This window comes from Tetrahymena thermophila (genome assembly GCF_000189635.1).
Source record: "Tetrahymena thermophila SB210 genomic scaffold scf_8254567, whole genome shotgun sequence".
In the NCBI taxonomy this organism is placed as follows: domain Eukaryota; phylum Ciliophora; class Oligohymenophorea; order Hymenostomatida; family Tetrahymenidae; genus Tetrahymena; species Tetrahymena thermophila.
In genome coordinates, this window is record NW_002476338.1 from 5552 (window position 1) to 31751 (window position 26200).

General features: G+C 20.5%; 7 protein-coding genes across 7 annotated transcripts in view; 1 reads left to right on the forward strand and 6 right to left on the reverse strand. All coding sequences in view use genetic code 6, as the record gives it.

Annotated features, from left to right (window-relative positions):
* Positions 1-696: 696 nt before the first annotated feature.
* Positions 697-8346, reverse strand: TTHERM_01351030 (WD domain, G-beta repeat protein; the record flags this gene model as incomplete). Its single annotated transcript, XM_001020451.2, has 2 exons — positions 697-8084; positions 8169-8346. 2 exons carry the CDS (start codon positions 8344-8346, stop codon positions 697-699), a joined length of 7566 nt encoding a protein of 2521 aa, XP_001020451.2.
* Positions 8347-9197: 851 nt separating this feature from the next.
* On the reverse strand, positions 9198-9593 carry TTHERM_001351036 (hypothetical protein; the record flags this gene model as incomplete). Its single annotated transcript, XM_012798689.1, has 1 exon — positions 9198-9593. One exon carries the CDS (start codon positions 9591-9593, stop codon positions 9198-9200), a length of 396 nt encoding a protein of 131 aa, XP_012654143.1.
* Positions 9594-9884: 291 nt separating this feature from the next.
* On the reverse strand, positions 9885-10238 carry TTHERM_001351043 (hypothetical protein; the record flags this gene model as incomplete). Its single annotated transcript, XM_012798690.1, has 1 exon — positions 9885-10238. The coding sequence occupies one exon, from the start codon at positions 10236-10238 to the stop codon at positions 9885-9887; it is 354 nt and encodes a 117-aa protein (XP_012654144.1).
* Positions 10239-10353: 115 nt separating this feature from the next.
* On the reverse strand, positions 10354-10931 carry TTHERM_01351050 (hypothetical protein; the record flags this gene model as incomplete). Its single annotated transcript, XM_001020453.2, has 2 exons — positions 10354-10866; positions 10917-10931. The coding sequence occupies 2 exons, from the start codon at positions 10929-10931 to the stop codon at positions 10354-10356; spliced, it is 528 nt and encodes a 175-aa protein (XP_001020453.2).
* A 2174-nt stretch (positions 10932-13105) lies between these two features.
* TTHERM_01351060 (kazal-type proteinase inhibitor 1) lies at positions 13106-13537 on the reverse strand (the record flags this gene model as incomplete). The annotated part of the gene is made up of 1 exon (XM_001020454.1): positions 13106-13537. The coding sequence occupies one exon, from the start codon at positions 13535-13537 to the stop codon at positions 13106-13108; it is 432 nt and encodes a 143-aa protein (XP_001020454.1).
* A 6623-nt stretch (positions 13538-20160) lies between these two features.
* Positions 20161-22224, reverse strand: TTHERM_01351080 (transmembrane protein, putative; the record flags this gene model as incomplete). Its single annotated transcript, XM_001020456.2, has 6 exons — positions 20161-20251; positions 20481-20573; positions 20827-20916; positions 21205-21294; positions 21523-21612; positions 21905-22224. 6 exons carry the CDS (start codon positions 22222-22224, stop codon positions 20161-20163), a joined length of 774 nt encoding a protein of 257 aa, XP_001020456.2.
* A 3943-nt stretch (positions 22225-26167) lies between these two features.
* Positions 26168-26200, forward strand: part of TTHERM_01351090 (hypothetical protein) — a gene marked incomplete at both ends in the record, with an annotated part of 3515 nt that continues 3482 nt past the window's right edge. Inside the window, one exon of the mRNA XM_001020457.3 lies at positions 26168-26200. This exon is cut by the window's right edge and continues 198 nt beyond it. Within this exon, the coding sequence (XP_001020457.3) occupies positions 26168-26200 (33 nt within the window).

The following is a 26200-nucleotide window of genomic DNA, read 5'->3' on the forward strand; positions in this document are numbered from 1 at the left end:
TTTATATTAAATATTAAATAATTTTTTATAAATTTATTACCTTGATAACTTGCAAATGTTCACAAAATAATCTAATTTTTGGAAAATTTAAAAATACAGTTAAAAACTTAATTATTAGCAAAATTTCAGATATGCGACTTGCTAGTTGTGAGTTATTACTTTATGAAATAAAGCATAAACAGAATTTATATCTAAATTCTCATTTATTAAACCATTCACCCCTTCAAAAGCTTTTTTAAATTACAATACTATTCTATAATAATTATTTTTTTGTTCATGTCTTATCCTTCATTAATTAATTAATTGTGGCTTAGATTAAAAAATTTAAAAACTAAATTTTTACTAAGAGACAGATTTTTTTTATTTATTAAAGGTTAGTTAGTTAGTAAATTAGGTTTTGACTAGAGGTAAAAAAATAAGATTTCAAAAATTGATAAAAAATAACAAGATAGATTTCAAAAAAGTAAGAAAGAAAGAAACTGTTTGTTTGTTTTTTTAAATTATTTATTATTTAAAATTTAGCTATTTTAAAAAAAATTCATTTGATTGATGTTACATTACATAAAAGAATTAAAAAATTTACATAAAAATAAATATTTTACTTAAAAGGGATATAAAGTAGATAAAAAAAGGTAACAAAATATAATTTTTTCATTTTAAATTATCTAAATCAATTTTTTATTTTTGAATTTATAATCATAGTTCATAAATTTATTAGAAAATTTTATTATGTTTAACTAATTTATCTAAAAGACTGTTACTTAATTAACTATCAAGCTAAGAAGCAGCAGTTTATTTAATTTCACTATCCTCAAATTCATTTAAATTCATTATTTCAAACTCTTTTTGTAAATTATAGATTTTACAAGTTTCATCTTCAATATTTACTGCTAGATACTTGTTATCTGAAAAAAATGCTACTTAAGTAATTATAAAAGAAAAATTTAATCTTGTTATGAGTGAAAATTCATTTTCTGCATTCCGAATTTCACAAAAATTGTTTTATAGACCTTTTCTATATGGACTACCTGACGAATAAATAGCAAGATATTTGCAATCTGCAGAAAAAATAACAGAATTCATATCATTACCTTTTATCATTTTTACGAGATTAAATTTTTCTTTTATACTCCAGATTTCGCAAGTACAGTTACCACGACTAGTTGCAAGGTACTTGCCATCTGAAGAAATAGTCACTGATGTTAAATTATCTTCCAATTCATTTTCATTTTCAATTTCAATAGTATGTATTAGCTTAAAATTTTCCTTTGCATCAAATATTTAACATATTTTCATGAATGAAAAGGCTAGATATTTTTCATTTAGTAATAAATTAAATAACAAGAAAACATAATCCATTTTCAGTGAAAGTAGTGAAAGTGGAATTGTAGTAATAAGTTAAAATTAGTTTTAAATGTTCCATATTTTTATATCTTAGCCTATTAATGTAGCAAGAAACATGCTATCTGGGGAAATAGCAATCTTTTCAATGTATTATCCTACTTCAATTTTATCTATTAACTTAAATCCTTTTTCTACACTCCAGAGTCTTAAATCATTCTAAAACCAATTCGTAGTTACTAGATAATTACCATCTGAAGAGAAATTAGGATTTTACATATCATTTCTATAGGTTTAAATTATATTTATAAGCTCAAATCCTCTTTCTATACTCCATGATTCGCAAAAATAACTATCATTAATTACGAAATTTGAGGAAAAAGCAAAAGAGGGATTCTTGCGAATATTTTTTACTTCTGTCTATATGCTCTCATATCCTTTTTCTAAATTCAAAATTATGAAACAAATTTTATTACCTATTACAAGCTACTTTGAATCTTGGCTAAAAGCAGCTTACATTGTACTAACTCCAGGTAGAGATTGAATCATTATCTTTTTAACAAGTTAAAATCCCTTATCTACATTCCAAATCTTGCATTCATTTTCATTGATAACTTTTGGACATGATACAAGGTATTTACTATTTGCAGAAAATACAATAAAGCCAACATTATCCGAGTGTGCTTAAATTGTATCTAAAAATTCATATCCTTTTTCAACATTCCAGATATTAATATTACCACTTTTGCCAGTTGCTAAATATTTGCCATTTGGAGAAAAAGCCACTAAAGATATATATTAACTCTAAATAGTTTTTATTAATTTGATTCCATCTTAGATATTCCATACTTTGAAAGTGTTATCATCCCTAGAACATGTTGCAATTTACTTACCATCAAAAGAAAAAGCAATTGAGTTAATTTTTTTTTAATCATGTGCATTAATTGAATGAAGAAGCTAAAATCTTTTATCTACATCCCAAATTATACAAAGACAGTCAGAGTTAACTGTAGCTAGATATTTGCTATCTGCAGAAAATACAACTGAGGAAATATTATTATCATTTCCTTCAAGTGTGTGATGCAGCAAGAAATCTTTTTCAATATTCCAAATTTAGCATGTATATTATGAAGTTGTTGCTAAATATTTACTATCTCCCGAAAAAGTTACTTCATATATGTTTTTATTATGTCCTTTAATTTAATTTACTTGCCATAAACCATTTTGAATACTCCAAATATTGCAAGTATCATCAGAGCAAGATGCAATATATTAATTATTGGAAGAAACGGCAATTTAATTAATATATGAAGTATGTACTTGGATCTCAATTACCTTTTATAACTTTTATTATGTATCATAGATTATGCAACCACTATAAAAACAAGCTATTACATATCTTCCATCAATAGAAAAAGTCACTGATTATCTGTTTAAACTTTTTAATTCCTATTACTACAAGAATGAAAATCCCTCATTCACATTCCATAAAGTGCAATAATACTCTGATAATATAGCCAATTATTTGCCATCACTAGAAAAAGCAACTGAGATTATATCATCTTTATTTTAGATAGTTTTTATAATATCAAATTAATTTTGTAAATTGAAAATTATGCAATCTTTATTTTATGATTTAACTGCCAGATACTTTTCATCATTAGAAATTGAAGATACTGCAATATCATGTGGAAAATATTTAATATTCTTTATAATTTAAAGATTTTGTTAATTATAAATATTGATTTCTTTGTTTTTATAAGTGATTATTATATCCTTTAAGGAAATAAACGATTCAGCTTGAATTTAGTTTAAAAGCGTGAATCCTTTTTAAAAATCCCCTTAAAATATTTAATTGTTAATTAAATTAACCAAATATTATGATTTATTAATTGATAAACTAGATATATCTGATACAAATTTGAAAGAGGAAATTATATCAAAAGTTATGGAATTTATCTCAAACAGAGACTTTCTTGAATGAGTAACAAAAATACTTTTTGTGCTTTCGTAATAAATATTTTTCAATGGGATATTTGTAATCTGCTTTGACAATAATAATTTGAAATTATTTTCGCTTATCTCAAATTTATTAATAAAACCACTCTAATTTATTGATACGAGATGATTTTTTTATATTATTACTTTATAAAATTAATAACTGTTTTTTGAGTCCATTATTTTTTAGAAACCATTTAAAATTGCATTCTTCATGTTTGAACTTTCATATTTTTCTAAGTCTTGATTTTCAATTAAAGAATCGCTTAGATTGCACTCCTCAAACTCAGCTAGCTTTTATAATTGAGAATTAATGTATGCTAAGGAAAATGAACAATTCTTTAAAATCAAATTTGGATATAAAAAATTAGAAAGAAACAGAGCTGACAATAAATTAGAAGCTCCAATGTCTATTTTGCTCTTTTCAGTGTTTTTAGAAATTTTTGATTTCTTTAGGTATTAAATATATCTATTTGTTTTAGATATATCTTCTAAGCTGTATGTTTAGTAGAAAAACTATGATTTAATATCAGATTTCATAAGTTTATAAAGTTTTAAAAGAATTTATTGTTCTGATGCATTTTATTCAATGCTCATTATGATTCTTTTGTTTATGTTGAATTGTTCCAGTTATGAAATATCTAACTTAAATATATTTTCTTTATGTAGGTCAAAATCATACTTCATGGCTCTAGCAGCAAAATATTCAAAAAGAGATTTATGTCTAAACTCGAATTCTTGCTATTAATTTTCTTCAATTTTATAATTATATATTTAAGTTTAATTTTCTTTATGCTGATTTTTAGTGTTTTTTGCTTCAAGTTTCAATTAAATTCTCGTAATAACTCTAGAATCGACATAATTAACTAATTTTTAAATGATTTCATCAAAATCTATTTTATTTTCTTTGAAGAAAAGTGATACTTCTTTTCTTGGCTAAAATTTAATCTATTCTCTAGTTGTTGAAAGAAAGTTTGACTTTTAGCCCTTTTAAATAAACATATGCATAGCGATAGATTAAAAATATTCAAAGTAGCAAGATTCTACTTTTTCTGCTATTGCTTATCTTTGTTTGTCATTTAATGTAAGGTATTTTTATTATTGAACAAATATATGAGCTTATTTTTTGAATTGTTAAGAGAAAAATAACTCTTAAATGACAATCTAGTCTGAAGCTTGCTCGAAAGTGTTCAAAATTCTTTCGTCATTTAGGTCAATATCTAAAATCATTCTTGTTGTAAGATACAAATTGATTGGCAACTTTAGCAATTCAGTTAGTTAATTATTATTAGATATAATTTTTTAAAATTTTTCAAGCTGTCCTAAATCAAAATCTGTTTAATTTTCTTATTATTTTTAATTTTTATACTTCTCTAAGTAATCTTCAATGTCTTGTTTAGTTATTTTTTCCAGTTTGAAGATTGCATATGAATCACTATGACCTATGTTTCCTTAATTGTCGTAGTAATTAAAGTAGAATTTAGCATCAGAAACAGTGATTTTTTCTAATCTAGAAGTTACAATGACTAGAGTATTCACCCACTCGTTAAGATTTAGCTTTTGGTAAACCTTAAAATAATCACCTGTATATTCATCATAGCCATCAAGCATGATAAGCTTATTTCTCTCAGATTTCTTTAAATTATCAATATCTTTTCTCCTTATGTTTAAAGATTCTAAATAGTCTTCAATTGAAGGCTTTTCATTATCTAACGAGTTGCATTTAATTATAAATGGTATAAAATCAGTTCTGTTGTCACTTTTATATTTTGAATTATCACTGAGAATTTCGACTTCAATTTTTTTTAAGAGCATTGACTTTCCAGAACCTCCTTCTGCTAAAATTGATATGATTTTACATGTTGATTTTTAATTTAATTAATCATTTTTATTTGCTTCTTCTTAAGAAAATACAAAGTTAGGAATGAGGAATTTATCAAAAATTTATTTCACTGCATCTTATTCTTCTGTGTTAAATTTATTGCCATCTTAAAATGCTATCTATGCATCTTATTCTTCTGTGTTAAATTTATTGCCATCTTAAAGTGTTATCTAGGCATCTTATTCTTCTGTGTAAAATTTATGGCCATCTTAAAATGTTATCTATTAATTAACATACAAATGAATCGCTTCCAGCAAAACATCATCTTTATGGGTTATTTCAAGATTGTTCTATCTTTGCTTGACACTTTATTCCCAAATTTAAACAAAATATTTAGCTAATTGTTTGTCTAAATCTTTTTCATTTTAAATATCATATGCGAAGTTATCGAAATCTGACTTATCATCTAAAAGTTTAGTCATTTATTTTTTCTGCTAGCTAATTTGATTCAAAATTTGAGTTTTATCAAGTTAATTATCAATAAACTCAGCCATAATTTAATTGTATTCGCTCACAATCTTAACAGATTTTTATTTCTCGATTAAATAATTTGAGATGATATTATTCATCATGTCTTTAAATTCGTTTTAGTTTTAGACTGATAAGATTTAAGCAAAATGTAGAAGTAATTAAGCTTTTATGTATCTAAATTAATGACTCTATGCTATGAAATTAGCTAGACTTTTGAGCTAATCAATAATTCCATCAGAATACTCATTCAATTATAAAAACTTCTATTAATTGATAATAAGTTTTATTTTATTCTATTCTTCTAATTTCTAACGTAGTCCTTCAAAATTGTCCTTTATTAGCTGCTTGGATAGCAAATAATTCAATTGCATGTAAACAAATAATCGAGTGTCATTATTTTTAATTTTATCACACTCTTCCAAATAGAAAATAATTTCTAAAATCTGATCAGAAAGATTCTCTCCCATATATTAAACCTTTCTTAGCCATAAAGACAGCATATTGTTGGATATATTACTGCTATTGTAATCAGAGTAAACACCTAACCCTTAATTAATTGACCCTTCAACAGTATCAGAAGTTAATTTTTCTACTATGATTCTTATATCATTTATGAAGCCTTTCAGTTTATTGTAATCAAATTCAGTTAAATTTTTGATAGCACCTGCAATACTGACAAACCCAGCTCCAAACTTAGCAACCTCAAATATTTTTTCAATAATTTGTGTAGCCACGTGCTTATTTGCTTCATCTAAACCAACTCTTTAAGCATTCAAAGACTTTAAAATGTCAAAATATTAAAATAAATCTAAACACGGATGTCTCTCTTTATTTTCTTTACAATAAAGGATGAGTTTTTATAACTTATCGCTTATCTCATTAATATCAGATTGCACAGAGGACTTAGAATCGTTTTATTTTATAATAAGAAGATAGTTGATAAGTAAATTTATAATGTCTATGACTTTTGGTCTAAGTTCTTGCAAAATTATTTACTCTCTGAATTTAAAAAGTGTTTTTTCTATTATCTCTCTTACATCAGTTTCTAAGACATTTAAGCTATCTTATGCATCACTATATTCTTTGATGACAAAATATTTATTATATTTTGAATTAAATCTTTCGAATTTTCTATTAATTCGCTATTCTTCCTTAATTCTATCATCTTAACTCTAATTTGTTGTACTTTTAATTTTGATTTCTTTTTTTATCTGTTAATATGATTCTTCTGGTTTCACAGATTTTAGTTTTAATTTACTGCCACATATACCTCCACCTAAAATTTTATTCTTCTAAGCTTATTTATATAATTCTTGACATTAAAGCTAACTATTGTCTTTAAATTTTAAGTATTATATATCTGTTTAGAGTTTTAAGGCTTATAATACTTTAAATTAGTTATTATCAAAGTTTAAATAGCTAATATTTTATTCAGTTTCAGCCTATTTATTGATTTATTGCTAAATAGAAGTTTAATTTGAAGTTCTCTTTTCATTTGAATCAGTTTTCATTTAAAAGCAATATGCTTAGATCAAATTTTGTTTTTATGTCTAGCAGAATGTTTGATATGCTTTTTCTTCTAATAATTTATTTCTTCCATTATTGATTTACTTTTCAATTTTGAATCTGAATTAAGGAAAACTCAATTAATTTTCAGCGATATGAATTAATTTTCTATTGAATTTGTTTATTTGATTTTTGATAATTAAATTAATCAAATTCTGTCTTTATATCTAAGTTAAGGTAACTTTAGCTTAATAATTTCCTTTGTTAGTTTAATTATTTAAATGCTTTCCTTTTTACTAATGCTTTTTGACGTTTAATTTTTCTTTTATTATTGAATAAAATTCACAATTATTTTCATGGTCTTATTACTCTTTTAGTGAATTTTGATCTACAAGCTCTAATATTTCAATGTATTACTGCTAACATTCAATTTTCTCTCTTAAATATTCCTTTTAATCATTCTAAAACGAATAGCAATTAGGCAAAGAAATGCTCTCAGCTTTTAATTTTTTTTCATTTTCATTGAGATATGAAGCTTAACATTTTGATACTTAAAACTATTTCTAAGTATTCTATTCATTTTTTGCTTTTTCTTGGCTGCTTATTTTGCTCTTTTCTACTAGTTCTTATTGAAATTAACTAGATGGTTATTTTGAAGTCAATTTTTCTTAATAAGATTGCCAAATTTTATCTTTCAAGCTATTTAACAAAACTCTTTTTTAAATGCTCCCTCCATTTTAGAGGTATTTGTGAGCTAATAATTCCTAATAGCTTTCTACTATATCATCCATGATATGAGGAGATATTTATTTTTGAATTAGCCTCCTTAACTACTTCCTAATCTAACTCTTTTCTGTTTAATTTGTCCCATGGCAAGAAGGAAGATCTAAATATTTTTAAATATCTTTAGAGAATATTTCAACAAATAAATTCAGCTTTAATAAACACTTAATAATTTCATCATAATTACATGTTTGGAGATGGCGAGGAATATGCCCACTTATAACCTCTTCTTACAGCTTAAGAAAAGGAATTTTTTTGAAATTCTTTTTGATTTTGAACACACTTGTGCTCTTTTTTTACTTTAAAATGCATTTGCTCATTTTATTTAAATTTTGAGTTCTTAATTTTACTTAACACACTCTCATTTTACACTTATACTACTTTTTCTACTTATTGTTTTTGGTTATTAATTTAATTAGATAAATAATGTTTGTCTTCAATCTTATTAAAAAATCTTTGAGATTTGTATCAGTTAACTTTATTTAATTCACCAATATTTGGTATAGAAACGATAAAAAAACTATTTATTTTACTTAATTAAAAATCAAAAAATAATACAAAATAGATACAAAAGACAATCAAAATCTTCTAATTATATCATTAAAATTGCAAAAGCTAGTCAAAAATTGATGTATTCATTCATTAATCTTAATTTTTTTGTAAGTATCTTTTTTTAATGAAGTAATCGATCTTAGATTAATTAATTATGTTCTGATCAAATATATGTATATACTAACTCTTTTGTATGAAATATTTAAACTGAATTATTCGATGGCGGAGGTTCTAATATTTAAAAATAGATTTATTTTTAAATAAAAATTTAAAAATAATTTTAAAGGATTAGTATTTTTTTTACTAAATAAAAAAATAAACCTAGCACAAAAAAAGTGTTCAAATATATAAGTAAAAAATAAGAAAGTAGAATATAAAATTGTTAATTCGAATAATATGAATCATCTAAACCTACTCTTTAACAATAATTTAAAATTTCAAAATATTAAAATAAATACAAACAAGTATGTCTGTCACTCTTGGATTTTCTTTACAATAAATCAAGAGTATTTATAATTTTTCGCTTATCGTATTAATATCAGTTTGTACTGATGACTTAGAATCATTTTATTTAACAATAAGAAAATAGTTAATAAGTTGAGTTTTTCATGTATAATACTATTGGTCTAATTTCTTTCAAAACTATTTACTTTACTCTCTAAAATCATATATTCTTTATCTTACTTGAGTCATCGCTCTCTTCTTTGATGGTAAGAAATTCATTATATGATTTAAATTTTTCGAATTTTCTTTAAATTTAATATTATTCCTTCATTCTTTCTTAGCTCTAAATTTTTGTACTTTTGCGTTTGATTTCTTTACTTATTAACTAATACGAAACTGGATCCACAATAAATACCTTTTATTTACTGCAACAGATAATCTCCACCTAAAATTTTATTCTTCTATCTAAGCCTATTTATAGTAATTATGGCATTAAAGCTAATAATATCTTTAAATTTTAAGTATTAATTATATTTTTATAGTTATAATGCTTACAATACTTTAAGCAACTTATTATTAAAATTTAGATAGTTGACATTTTATTAAGTTTCAACATATTTATTGCTAAATAGAAGTTCTATTTTCATGTGTATTAACTTTCATTTTATAGTAATGCGTTTAGATCAAATTTTGATTTGAATTCTAGATTAAAATGTTTTAGCAAAATTATACAATAAATTTATTTGATATTCTATTGCTTTACCTATTAAATTTATTTTGAGCTGAGAAATAACAATTCCTCTTGGTTCATAATTTATTGTTTGCATTTAGGGTTTTCTTCTAATAATTTATTTCCTCCGCTATTGAATGACTTTTCAATTTTGAATCTGAGTTAAGAAAAACTTAATCAGTTTTCAACGATACGAACTAATTTTTGATTGAATTTTGTTTATTTGATTTTTGATTATTAAATTAAGCAAATTTTGCCTTAAAATCTAAGTTAAGGTAATTTTAATTAAATAACTTGTTTGGTTAGTATTATTAATTTAATAATTCCCTTTTTTAGTGTTATTATTTAAATGTTTTCCTTCCTATTAATACGTTTAAATTTTTAATATTTCTTTTACCATTAAATAATATTTGCAATTGTTTTCATGTTCTTATTACTATTTTTAAGACTTTTAATTGATAAAAAGCTCTAATCTTTGCATGCATTGTTGCTAACATTCAATTTTCTCTCTTAAATATTACTTTGTATCATTCTAAAACAAATCGCAATTCGTCAAATAAATCCGCTCAGCTTTACATTTTTTTTCTTTATCATTGGGATATGAAGCTTAACATTTTGAAAAACTATTTCTAAGGATTCTTTCTATTCATTTTGTATTTGTTGGTTGCTTATCTCTCTCTTTTCTAATAGTTTTTATTGAAATAAACGAGATGGTTATCCTGAAGTTGTCTTTTCTAAATAAGATTACCAAATTTTATCTCTCAATCTATTTAATAAAACTCTTTTTTAAATTCACCATCCATTTTTAGAAGTATTTGTGAGCAAAAAATTCTTAATACATTTCGACTATATCTTCACTAATATGAGGAGATATTTTTTTGAATAAACCTCCTTAACTACTTTCTAATCTAACTAACTCCTTTGGTTATGTGAGCTCGTCTCTTGGTAAATAGAAAGATATAAATATTTTTAAATATCTTTAGATAATATATCTATCTACGAATAAATTCAGCTTTAATAAATGCTAAATAGTATCATCATAATTAAATGCTTGAAGATGCTGAGAAATATGCCCTCTTATAACTTCTTCTTACGCTTAAAGAAAAGGAATTTCTTTGAAACTATATATGGTCTTCAACACATTTGTTCTCTTTTTTTACTTTAAAATATATTTACTCTATTTATTAAACTTTTAGCTTTTAATCTTACTTATTTTACTCTCATTTTTTTTCCTAATACTACTTTTTCTACTTATTGTCTTTGATTATTAATTCAATGAAATCTCTCAGTTATCTTTATTAAGTTCATCAAAATTGCATTTGGAAAAAAAATGAAAGAAAAATTATTTTATTTTACTTCATTAAAAATCAAAAATAAAATAAAATTAAAAATGTATAAAAAATATAACAAACAAACAATAAGACAGAGAGAAAGAATTTATTTACTTATATTTATAATATAATTAATAAAAAATCTATTTTTATCATACAAATTTGCAAAAATTAATCAAAAATTGATGTATTAATCAATCGAAATTTCTTTCAATTAAGTAGTTGATCTTAGATAAATTAACTATGTCATAGTAAAATATATTAAATCTTTTGCATGAAGTTTTTGAGTTATACTACTCTATATCATGAGGTTATAATATTTAAAAATCAAATGGTTATAAAACAAAAAAACGAATATTTTTGTTGAATATTTTTTCACTTTCCCTCCCTCCCTCAATATTTAATTTGTAATTTTAAATAAATTAAGAGGTTAATTTGAAAAAGGAGGTTTGTTAATTATTTCGTTATAAAAACTCATTTAAACAATAAGTAAAATTAAATTAAATGAAAATAATTTTGTTCAGTTTTTTTAATTGTGGAATTTGATTTAATTTTGTTAATTTTTATCATTGTGGAAATTAATTTGATTCATTTTTTTAACTTTGAGATTTTCATTTAATATCACATTTTCTCTTAGCAAAGCTTATTAAATAAATATAAATTAAAAATAAAAATAAATGGCATTTACTTTATCTCTTCGTATTAGTAAATTAGATTTTTGAAATAAATAGCATTTATTTAACAATGTTAATGTAAAATAAATAAAATTAAAAATATTTTTTTTTAAATGAGAAATTTCATCAAAAAAAAACTTACTTTTCAATTAATAAGTACTAATGTTCTACATTTTTTATTTAACAAAATAGAAGCCTCTATAGTGTTTCTCTCTCTCTTTTAAAAAAATTTTAGTTTTACATATTTAATTTTTATATTAATAAAAAAATTAATAATACTTCATCTAATTCTTCGTATTATTTAATCTATTATATCATTTATTTTTTTCAAAAATATTGAATAGCAATTTATGAAATTTAATTATAAATGGATAATAAGAACAAATAAATATAATATTTAATTAATTTCAAATATTAAATTATTAATTTTGTTTTATCAAGAGATATCACAGAAAAATTAATTTAAAATTCATTATTTAATCTTAATATTTATATCTAAAGCATATAATTAAAAATATATATTGTAGGAATTAGAGATGGCCGTTAGTTCGTTAGTTAATCATATTTGAATATATTCTAGTAATAAATTAATTAATTAAATTTTATAAAAATAATGTTTATAAGTAGATTTTTCTGTTTTAGCTGTGTAATAAATTATTTGAATATTTATTATATCTCTAATTATTCTCTAATCAAATTAGTTTTTTTTATACAACTCATTTTATTTAAGTATTTAACACCTGCTTAAATAACTTTTTAATATATAGAGTAAAATATTTAGTCTATAGTATGAAGAAGATAATAATTTTTATGTGTATTTAAGAATGAAGGTTTTATGGTAGTTAAACAAAATAATGTTAATGTATTTGTTTATAGCTCATAAAGGAATTAAATTCTAATATCCGAAGCTAAATAGGTAAATATCATATTTTAAAATAAAACAAGAAGAATTATTAATAGTAAACTTGAACTATAAATTAAAAAATAATTGATTTAAAGTTTCATAAATTTCAGCTTTAATATATTAGATATTTTTTAATGATTTTATAAAGTTTAAATTTTATGTAATAAAATATCTTTAATATGATTTTAGTTGACAAAGTGAGTATTAATTACAATATGTTAACTTTCAATTCTATAAAAATATATATAGTTTAACATATTTTGAGTGAGAAGATGATAACAGTTTTTATACGTATTTAAGAAAGAGAGTTTAATTGTAGTAAAACAAAATTAAAAATGTTTTTTAGTAAATATTTTTGATGATAAAAAAGAATTAATTATAAGACATATAAAATTCATGTATGTAAATACGTTTGCTGTGTTTATATTTTTATATAATTTATTTTTACTTAAAGACTCTTTTTTATCCAATTTTCATCAACAGTTAAAATCAAATTGATTTAGGGCATTTACCTTCTGTGGTAAATAAAACGTTCTTTACTTAGCAGCCGCTGCACCTGTTTTTGGAGTTGATAGCACAAGGATAGACCAAGCATTTAACTTCTTCATTAAACCAAGCACATTGAGGTTAGTCTTATTCAGCACATTCTTCAATTTTGAAGTCAGTAGGAGAGCAGAATTAAGCTTCTTCAAGATATTCATCACACTTACCTTCAACTGTGAATTCAACCTTTCCTAGAGAGCAAGCTTAGCAACTGTTAACAAAAGTTTCTTTGACTTGTTGTCCATTAATAGTTTTGATACCACAAACTTCTTGAGGGACACTTGAGCATTTGAAGGCTTTTTCATACTCTGGGCACAATTCTACTTTTTAGCAATTAGCAAGTAAAATAATTGCAGCAAATAAAACAAGAATTTTCATATTTTTAGCAGTTTTTGTTAGTCTATTTAATTATTTATTTATTTAATTAATTATATTTTTCCTTGTAAAAGTCTTGAAATTTAAAACCAATTATACAAAGAGATTTCTTAATTAATATGAATTACTATATAAATGATTCTATTTTATGTAAATGTTTTGATGTAATTTTATCAATAGTTATTTGATCACTTTTTGCCAATTTTATGTTAATTACTCTTTAAAATTTACTCTCTTTCTAAATTGAAGATATTTTAATTAACTAATCATTTTAAAAACTCAATTAAAAGTTAAGCAAATCTATGAAATTAATTAATTTCAAGATATTTAGTGAATAAGAATTTATTAGCTACAATTATCTTTATTTAATTCACTTAGACATAATTTATCAGTAATTATTTCGATATTTGCTAATTTTATTAATCAATAGTTACTATGCTTAATTTATTCTAAATCCTTTTCAAAAAATCAAATAAAAGTAAATCATTATTAAGTTTTCATTTAAACTAATTTCAAGTTGGTAATTAATTAATGAAGTAATGTAAGTATGAATTTAGTTAGATTTAATAATTTTAATTTCAAAAAGCATTATATTATCTTGCTATTAAAAAAGTAAAAAATATAATTTACTATAAAAAGATAGTATAAAAAATGTGATTAAATATAACATTTACCTGGCTAAAAATATCATTTTAATAATTAAACAGTATATTAATCTACTTTTTAACTTGTATTAAAAAAAATACATTAAACTTCAAAACCTTTTTTCATTTTGAAGCTTTCATTTAAACTAGTTTTAATTGGTATTAAATTAATTAATTAAGTAAATAAATAAGAATTTAGTTTGATTTAATAATTTAAATTTCAAAAAGCATTCCATTATATTAGCTTGCTATTAAAAAAGTAAATAATTTAATAAAATTTACTACAAAAAGATAGTATAAATAAAAAGATTAAAAATAACATTTATCTGGTTAAAAATATCATTTTAATAATTAAACAACATACTAATCTACTTTTTAACTTATATTAAAAAAAATATATTTTCATTTTGATTCTTTCATTTAAAATAATTTCAAGTTGGTATTAAATTAATTAATTAAGGAAATAAATAAGAATTTAGTTTGATTTAATAATTTTAATTTCAAAAAGCATTATATTAGTTTGCTATTAAAAAAGTAAATAATTTAATAAAATTTAATACAAAAAGATAGTATAAATAATAAGATTAAAAATAACATTTATCTGGTTAACAATTTCATTTTAATAATTAAACAGCATATTAATCTACTTTTTAACTTATATTAAAAAAAATATATTTTCATTTTGATTCTTTCATTTAAATAATTTCAAGTTGGTATTAAATTAATTAATTTTTAATAATTTAAATTTCAAAAAGCATTGCATTAGTTTGCTATTAAAAAAGTAAATAATTTAATAAAATTTAATACAAAAAGATAGTATAAATAATAAGATTAAAAATAACATTTATCTGGCTAAAAATATCATTTTAATAATTAAACAACATATTAATCTACTTTTTAACTTATATTAAAAAAAATACATTTTCATTTTGATTCTTTCATTTAAAATAATTTCAAGTTTGTATTAAATTAATTAAGGAAATAAGTATGAATTTAGTTTGATTTAATAATTGAAATTAAAAAAAGCATTACATAAATAAACCTAGTATTAAAAAACTAAATAATTTAATTTAATTTACCTCAAAAAGGTAGAATAAATAATATGATTAAAAATAAATTTATCTTACTAAAAATATCATTTTAATAAAACAACAAGATATTAATCTACTTTTAAACTTATATTAAAAAAAATATATCAATTTGAAGACCTATGTTTTCTGATGTTAATTACTTAGTTAGATTTTCTATTTGCAAAAGAACTTTTAAAAAACTTTCTATTAAGACGATACTTTTATTGTTTATGTTAAATAGTGATAATTTAATTTAAGATAAAAATAGATAAGTGATTTGCTATATTTAGATTTAAGCAAGTAACAAGAAATTAATTGTTGTCTAAATTTAATTTTTACTCTAGACTCAATTTAATTTTTCCGATCTATCTAAAAAAATTAAACCTTAATAAAAATGTTTACTATTTGTGATTGTAACTAAATTAAAGAAATTTGTAATATTTATTTTTGCTTAAAAACTCGGTACTCTATTATAAAGTTGGTTAATATTAGTTGTCTTTTATTATTGTTTAAAAGGGATTTATTTTGCTTAACCTATTATTATTGCTCACAAAATACACTTATTTTTTCATATTGCATGTAAAATTAAACAAAATCTTTTATATTTTATTTATCTTTTCTATAATAATGTTTATTTTAAACTTTATAAGCAATATTATGAGAAAATCCTCTATCTAACTTATAGTAGAATATATTAATTTTTAAATAAAATAAAATTATTTCAATTCTTCTTAATATAAATAAGAATTTTTGTAAAAAAATTAAATAAATTGATAACTAACTAAATAGAAAAAAACTAAACATATTAATATTAAATGGATAATATTCTAGAAAAACAATTAATTATACTAAAATCTATTTGAATTACATAATTAAATATATTTACTAATTGTTCAAAATAAATAAAATGTATTAAATTCTAAAAATTTATATCTAAAAATTAAAAAAAATACATTTGATGTAAATAAAATAAGTAACTAGACATTCATTTTATGTTGAGTGGAAATTAATTAATTTAATTTATACTTTCTTATTTACATACTTACTTACATAACATATGTAATGCTTTTAAATTATTATTTGTTGTAAACTTAAATATTTATTTAATTTAATTAAATCTTTATATTATTTTCAAATGCAAATCTTAATTACTCGAAAATAAAATAGTTAAAAAATGTTAATATTCTATTCACACATAAATACCATTATAATATCTCATTTAATATACTTAATTCATTTTTTTAAAATGTAAGTAAAACAATATCGATAACTTCAATGAAAAATAAAGTTCAATAAGAAAAATATAATTTTATGCTTTTTGAGTTTTTAAGCTTATTAGTAAACAAAATTAAAATTTTTTAATTATATATCATGCATATGCCATTTTTTTAATTTTACTAATTTTCAATAATCTTTCAGGTTGTTATAACATTTTTAATATTTTTAATGATTTAAGCTATTATAATATTTGAAATATTTATATATACTGTAAATCCTCATAAATTTTCAGATACACCACTCCCAATCTTAAGAATCATTTTTTGAGGTTTAAAAAAATATGTAAAAAAAATATAAATAAATAAAATATTACAACAAAGGTAATTTTAGGGTATATATGCAGATTTTTGCATTGTCTTAAAATAGAAATAAGACTAAGAAAATAATCATATTAAATATTATTATTTCTATTTCAAGTATAGAAAATAAATAATTTAGAATAAAAGCGAAATAAAAAAAAGAGAATCTTTAAATATTTAAATAAAATTTTATGTTTTACTAAATTTTAAGTTGCAAGTTCTTCAGATTAGCAATTTGAGTCAAATTTAATGCAAAATCTACCAAAACCAATATCAGAAATTTTATTATTACTACAATAAAAATATTTAAAATTGTGAAAAGTAAATATAATCAAAATGCATAATTGCATCACAAAATTATAAAAATATTAATAACATTAATTGGTAAATAAATGAGTTAATTTATTTTAAATATAAATATCTACTTAAAATCAAGTAACAAAATCTCAAACTAAATTAATTTTATCCAGGTTGAACTTAAAATTGATAAAATTTAATTGTCAATATTATTGTCACTTTTTTTTAATTTTACTTTTAATTTTCAATTTTCAATCATTCAATCAATTTGAAAAATTAAATAAACAAAAAATATTTACTTGAGAAGGAGTTATAATTTTTTAAGACTGGCGCGTTTCTATATACTCAATGCCAAGGTGGTAAAACCTTGTTATTATATCAAACTATTGCTTTAAATAAATAAATATTTCATTTTAAATCTTATTGATAAACAGAATTTAAAAATAAATATAAGAAAGAAAATCAAACTTAAAATAAATTTTTTTAAAAATTATTCATTTTATACCTAAGCTTTAAGACTTAAATCTTAGTTAATTCCAATAAATTTAATTCCAAAAGCAGAATATAATATAATCATTGATGAAGAAATTATTGTCAGGATTATGCTTATTCAGACTAAATTTTTATTTATTTATTATTAATAAAAATTATTTGTTTAACTAAAATTAAAAAAAAAGATTTTCTATATAAAAATTTATTAAAAGAAATAAAAAAATATTTGATTATTGTAAAAAATGTAAAATGTTTGTTTGCTACTCAAAAATAAAAGATAGATTAGAAAGACAGCTAAGATTATTTAAAAAGTGACCAAGGCTTGAGATAAACTTTTTGCTATATACTTAATTACTTATTTTAGAAATAATAAATAAAATGGATTTATACAAAACTAATGAAAGGCTATGAATTAATAATAAAAAAATTAATTGAAAAGTGTAAAATAAATTTAGTTATATGAGTATAAAAAGAAATAAAGATAAAATAAATTAAAATTTTGTTTGTTTTTAAAGTAATCTAAAATTAGCAAGCAACAAAATAAATGAATTTTTTTAAGAAAAATATTAAAATTAAATTAACTTTATATTAATTATTTAAAAATTCTGATTTTACTTTAAGTCAAAAGAAAACTCTCTCAGTTTAATTGTTTTTTATAATTTAAAAGTTCCATTCTAATTATTTTACTAACATACTATTTATTTTTAAAGAAGAAAAAATTGATCAAAAATAATTTAGCTTTATAAAATAATAAAATGAAAATGAAAAATACTTTTTTAAATTAAGATGTAAATTTTCTAGAGCAGATGCTTCAACCAAAGTCGAGCACAGATTTGCTAAGTCTGTCTGTCTGCCATATTAAAAATAAACTTTCTCAGTTTAGTTGTTTTTTATAATTTAAAAGTTCCATCCTAATTATTTAACTAACTGACATACTATTTATCCCAACTATTTATTTTTAAAGAAGAAAAAATTGATCAAAAATAATTTAGCTTTAAAATATAATAAAATGAAAATGAAAAATACTTTTTTAAATTAAGATGTAAATTTTCTAGAGCAGATCATTTAACCAAAGTCGAGCATAGACTTGCTAAAATATGTCTGTCATATTAACCATATTGTCTCTTTAAAATAATATTAATAAATTAAAATATTTATAGAATAAAATTAACTTCATAAATTTGCAGTAAAAGCTAAATCATGTAATTAATTAGTTACGAGAGAAATAGATGTAAATCATTCAGATTTTTGCATTTTGAAATATTCTAACCTAAAGCTATTGTCCCTAAAGATCCAATATTGTTGTTGCTTTTGTTATATTTAAAATAATAAAAAACTTATTCATAAATAAATTCAAAACAAACAAAATGTTGTTTGAAGAAATAATTTAAAACGCAAAAGTGTTTTTATTAAAAAAATAAATAAATAAAATTAAGAAAAATAATGACTTAAGGACAAATTTCGTTCAATAAGAATTAAATTGATTTCATTTCTTCAAATTAATAAAATATGTTTTTACATAAATAAAGTTATTTACCTCAAATGAAGATATAAATAAGAAAGATTATTGCATTAGCTAATACTTTATGCTAAATTAGATAAGCCATCATTTCCAATTTAATTTCGCCTTTTTTATTAGAAGAAAATGATAAGTTTTAATTTAGTAAGTAAACAAGAATTAATTAACTTAAAATAATTAAATTTAAAATTTTATAAAATAAAATAATTTATACTCAAGTATAAGAGATAACTTTTAAAGATTTAATAATTTAGTTATTAAAGATCCTAAACTTTATCCTGCCTACTACCCTATTTATGTATCGCTTTATTATTTAGTAACAAAAATAACTTAAAAACAATTAATTAATTGTAAATTAATTTACTTAAGATCAATTTCTAAATGAAAAATATTAGAACAATTTTATAGTCCAATGCATAATCCAGTTAAATCTTTGATTTCATTATAGCTATTTAAATACATTTTTTAATTTATGAATTAAAATATTGTTTTAGAATAATTTTTTAAAGAGAAATTTGATTAAAAATTGTTAAGTAACTTTTAAGTAGAAATTTAAATAAATAAATAAATAAAGTAATTTAACCTCATATCCATTTCTAAAATTTAGAGTTGATAGCAATTTTATAACGCAGAGCCTAAGAATGAAACTCCATTTTCAGTATAGTCCAACCCACTTTTAAAAATAATTTTTAGTGTTTGTAATTAGTTCATTTTAAAATAGTAAAATATAATAATACTACAAAAGAAAATATAAAAACTTTAAATCATTTTATTATTGTAATCTTCAAATATAAAAAACAAAAATAGATAGAGCATTGTTTAATTAAAAAAACTATTTCAATATTTGTATTTTTATACTATTAAAAAACCTGAATAAAATAATTAAAATTTTTCAAAAATATTTTGACTTACAAACTAATATATATAAAACATAACTGACATGTTAATTATTAATTTTTATTTCAAAATTTTTCTGTACATTATATATAAATCATAATGAGTTTTAAGATTTAGTTTTTTAGTTTCTTCAGTAAGCAATCATTTTTTTCACTAACTTATTGGTTTTAAGGACATTAATTTTTAATTATTTTACTTCAGATTCATCACTTTAATTCCATCTATAAAAAGTTAGTTAATATGATAAAATTTAGTGATGAAATAAATAAAAAAATTAATTACTAACAAACTAATCTAAATAAAAAATTATAAGTAGAAAATATAAATAAAGACAAAGAATTTATCATAATAAGCCAACTAACAAGTTCAGCAATGATAAATAAATAAATAAATAAATAAATAAATAAATAAATAAATAAATAAATAAATAAATAAAGACACTATTATTACCCGCTAATGTCAAGTGTCAAATTCGAAAGATTAATACACTAAGCTAATCCATAACCTAAGCTTGAGGCACCATCTTCACCTATGTAATTGTAACTTTTAATATATAAAAATTAGTGAGAGCTAATTATTTTGAGGAAAGTTAGGAGAAATTTTTAAAACTATGAAAAAAAAAGTTAAAAAATATAATTAAAGTTTTAAATTAAATAAAAATTTAAGTGAATGAACATAATAAAAAATAATTCACATTTCATATTTTCATACATATAATTTGATTAATTTATTTTTTGATAGCATTTACAGATTATAAAAATTCACATAAAATTAATAAATAAAATAATTATTTTACCGAAGATCAAGAATCAAAGTTGAGAGATTAGTGCATTTAGCTAAACCAGAACCCAAGCTTTATGCAACCTCTTAATTAATTTAATTATCGCTTTTAATATTTTAATATATTCTTTAATTAATAAGATATAGTTGGATCAAAAAATATAAAAACCAAGAAGAAAAAATGAATGAATATTAATAATTAAAATTTAAATTAAAATTTGAAATAAATAAATAAATAATTGATTAAATAAATGGGAATAAATACAAATAAAGATATTATCACTAATTAAGTTTCTTCTTAATCAATTAATTAATTTATTTATTTATTAATAAATTATGCTTCTAAATTAAAAAGTAACACAAATTTTTAATAAGGATAAAGTATTATTATTACCGGAGGTTGAGTGTAAAAATTGAAAAATTAGTACACTTAGCTAAGCAGCTATCTAAATTCTATGCTCCCTAGGTTCCAATATCATTGCCTCTTTTAAAAATTATAAAAATATGAGAACTAATATTAAACCTTTGGTAAATATTTCTAAAAATAATTATCAGAAAAATCTAATAAATGAAATAAAAATTTAAGCTTTAATATGAAAAAATTGCCGTAAAGATTAATAAATTTATTTAATATATTTTCCTAATAATAGTTACATTTATTTATTCCTTGAATGCTTTTTATAATTTATTAAATGAAATAAAATTTTTTTACTGTAAATTTAGTGTCAATTTTGTCAGATTATTGCACTAAGCTAAGCCACAAAACAAGCTTGATGCACTTTATGAGCAAATTTGATTGCTCCTATTAATTTTTAAAATAATTATGTGTAAATATAAAAAACTTTAGATTAATAAATAAAAAGTTCATAAAGAAATATTGAGAATTAATTAAATAAATTTTTTATTTTTTAAATTTAGAATTAAATAGATAAATAAGCATTTAATCATAATGAATATCTATCTGATTGATGAAAACATGTAAATATATTGAAAATTTTTATGTTATGTTAAAATTTATTTATTCATAATTTATTGCTTTTCGAATATAAAACAATCAAAAAGTGTTTGTTAATCATACCAAATAATTTTTTTACCTAAGGTTTAAAATCAAAGTTGAAAGATTGATGCACTGAGCTAAGCTAGAACCTAAGTTTGATGTACCTTATGAACTAATTTAATTACTCCTTAATATATTTAGAAAAAAATTTAAGTTTATAATGAAAATATTAAGAAATTAGGATAAAGAAAAAATGAATAAAAATAAAAATTGATAAATAAATAAATAAATTGGAAATTCAAAGTAGAAAAATTAAAGAATAAGTGAATTAAAACAAATAACGAAACAAAATAAAATAAAAAGACAATTCAAATCTAATACTGCTATTTTGTTGTTAATTAATCTATTTATGTACATACGTACTTGGTTTAAATGTCATTTGCAAAAAAATCTAAAGAAAATCAAATAAATAAATAAATAAATAAATAAATAATTAACTTTACCGAAGGTTGAGTGTCAAATTTGATAGATTAGAGCACTGAGATATATAAGAGCCCAATTTTTAAACCCCTTCATTACCAATTTAATTGTAACTTTTAATAAAGAGAAATATTATTTGATATGATAATATAAAATATTAAGATATAAAACAATTTTAATAATTAAGTAGAATAAATATTTTAAGTTAAAAATATAAATAAACCAAATGAGACAAATTAGCATTTAATTAAAATGAGACTACAAAGAAAAATAGCAATTAATTACTCAAAATTTTACTCTTTTTTTATTATTTATGTTGTTGTGATATCTTTTTATCTTATCTTATTGAATTAATTTCATATTTATATTATTTAATTTTTCACAATAAAATTTATTTAAAAAATGTTATAAATCAAATAAACTATTTTTTACCGGAGGTTGAGATTCAAATTTGATATTTTACTACACTGAGCTAAACAATGACTCAAATTTGTTGCACCTTATATACCAATTTAATTTGCTCTTGTGAGATTTAGAAAAAATATATAAGATGACATAAAAAAATTAGGATAATTATGTAAAAAAGAAGAAAAATATAAATAAATATTTGTTGCTAAAATATAAATTTTAGGTTTAAAAAATTAACAAATGAATGAAAAATAAAAGTTTATTGTCAAAATCAAAATAGAAAAAAGTAAATTATAATGGTTTGCTTGTTTTCATAATAATTTATTAGTTTATTAAGTACTTTTTTACAATAAAAGTAAACATAATACTAATAAATGCAATTAAAATTATTTATTTTTTTACCGAAGGTTGAGATCTAAATTTGAGAGATTTATGCACTTAGTTAACCATAACCCAAGAATTATGTGCCTTCTGCACCAATATTTTTGCTTCTTTTAATATTTAGAAGAAAGTCATGAGCTAATTTGAAATAGTTGGCAGAAAAAATAAAAATAATTTAATAACTAAAATGAAAGCCAAAGGAAAAAATAAATTAAAGAATATAAATCAAATAATTAATAAATAAAAATGAATGTATTTGAAACAATCAATCAACCCATTAATAAATTGGGAACACATTTATTTCTACTTTTTAATTCATTTATGTTTTCTATTCCAAAATCAAAAAAGTTTGTTAAACATAAACAAAAAAAAATAAATAAATTTTACTGGAGATTCAGTATCAGAGTTGAGAGATTAGTGCACTTAGATAAACAAAAATCCAAGTTTAATTCTCCCTATTCTGCACAAATTTCATTTTTCCTTTTAAAATTAATAAAAAATAAGTAAAAACGATTTAACTTTGCATGCTTTTTTTTGAATTAAATTAAAATATAAAATAAAAAATTATTACTCTAAGCTAATATGAAGCTTTTTGTGTGATGGTAGGTCAGAGTTTAATAACTTTTATATTCAAAAAATAATAAAACTTAATAAATATGAAAAGAAAGATTTACATCTTTAAGGTTATGAAAGGAAGTTATATTCTATTACATAATTTTTTTCTATTAATCAAATTTGAAAGAAATTTTATGAAAAAATAATAATTGATAATTAATTTAGATGAAAACTATTTTTAGTATTAATTAAATTTAGATAAATTTGAATTAGTCTAAAGAAGTAATGGGCATGCAAATAACCTTTAAAAAATAATGAAAAATTATTTGAATAAGTTTTAATTAAATCACAGAATTTTATTTTTTTATAATCTATTCAATTTTTAGGTAAGAAAAAAGTAAAAGTTTTTTTATTTAAAAAAGATTTAAATGCATTTTAAATTTTGTATAACTTAACTAATGAATTTAATTATTAGAAATTAATATCTTTGAGATTATTAAAGAAATTTTCATTGTATTACATAATTTTTTTCTTATAATGAAATTTGAAACACATTATACGAAAAAAAAATAATTGATAATTAATTTAGATGAAAACTATTTTTGTATTAATTAATTTAGACAAATTTTAATTAGTCTAAACAAGTAATGAGGGATGCAAACGACTTTTAAAATGATGAACAATTATTTGAATAAGGATCAGTAAATTTCTTTTATTATTTAATATAAATTACTGAATTTTATATTATTATTTATTAGATTCTACAGAAAGAAAAGAGTGTATCTTTTTTTATTTAAAATATCAAAGAAAAATAAAGATAAATTAAATAGAATAATGAAATTGCACTGCAATAAAAAGAAAAAGATTAACTTTGGTCCAAAAAACTGTAATAATTTTTAAATATTCTTTAACTATAACTTATAACTATCTATCTATATAACCATCTATCTATCTATCTAACTATATATCTATATAACTATCTATCTATCTAACTATCTCTTTAACTATCTATATATCTTACTATCTATCTATATAACTATCTATCTATATAATTATCTATCTATATAACTAATATCTATCTATCTATCTATCTATCTATCTATCTATCTATCTATCTATCTATCTATCTATCTATCTATCTATCTATCTATCTATCTAAATATAGGTATAAAATTGATCTATTGCTACTTAATGTGATGAATGTGAGTAAATCTAAATATTTATCTTTCTTTAAATTTTTTTATTATAAATAAGTGGGGTGCCTTAACATATAAATATAAATTTTTGAATTAAGGGAGTTTGCTATAATAACTCTAGGAAAATTCCATCCTTTACACAATAATAAATGCAATCTCCCCAACTAACTATTTAACACTTTGATTTTATTAGTTCTAAAAGGAAATTTTGTAAATTGATATTTGATTTAAATATCTAATATTTATTTGTTCTTTTAATAAAATAAACTCAATATAAAACTAAAAAAATTTTTTTAAATATTAAAAATTAATTAAATTTGCATGAATTAATAAAATTACGATTAAATTTTCTTGAAAAAATAAAATATAATGATATTATAAAATAAATATTTCTACAGTCTATAACGTGTAATTATTATTTATTTTTAATCAATATTTTATTAATTTATTTTAAAAAGTTTTTAAACTCTGAGCTTGAGCCTATTTCACTTCTTCATCTTGATCTTTCGTAAATTTAATTTATTATTATTAATCTTATTTTTTACAACTGTATTTATCATATTATTTTTCATGTTGATATTCTAATAGATATATTTTTTACATATTTAAATTATATTTAATTTTCATTGTTGTTTGAATTGATCATTAATTCGCTTTTATTATTCATTATTTTTTCTTCTTTTTTCCTTCTAACTAACTAGCAAATATATAACTAAATATATATTTTTTTAATTTAAAAAGTTGATATGAAATAGGAGTAATAGGTTCATCTGGCTTATTTCCAGCTTTAGCAAAGTGCACTAATCTCTCAAATTTGACACTAATCCTTGGGTAAAAACAGTTTATTTTTTTAATTGTGATATTTTAATATAGAAATGAAATTAAAACAATGAAACTATTTTAATTTATTTATTGATTAGTTTTGTTTGTTTGTTTTATTTATTTATTTGCTTTTTTATCTTGAATATATTTTTTTTCTCTTAATTAAGCTAATTTTTAATTCTCTAATTGTGGTTTTATTATTATTATTATTTTATTATTTCTGAAGTAGTAAATAAGTAAAAGCCATACATAATAACTGTAAATGCTTTTATATAATAGCAAATATACTTACTTATATATAAATTGTAATTAGGCTGATGTATTCTCTATTGGATAGCTCTTTTGACAGAAGCATTTATCTAAAGAAATCTTGTTGGAGTAGAATGGATTACCTATTTTGTAGGACTTTCCTCACTAAGATTTTATCAATAAAATACTTAATAAAATGGTAGAACCTAACAAATAGGTAAGACTTTAGCCTACTACACTTCTTTAGAATTTAAAGGCATTTGTTATAAATGAAGATTCCCTAAAACAGGCTTAGGGGGGGG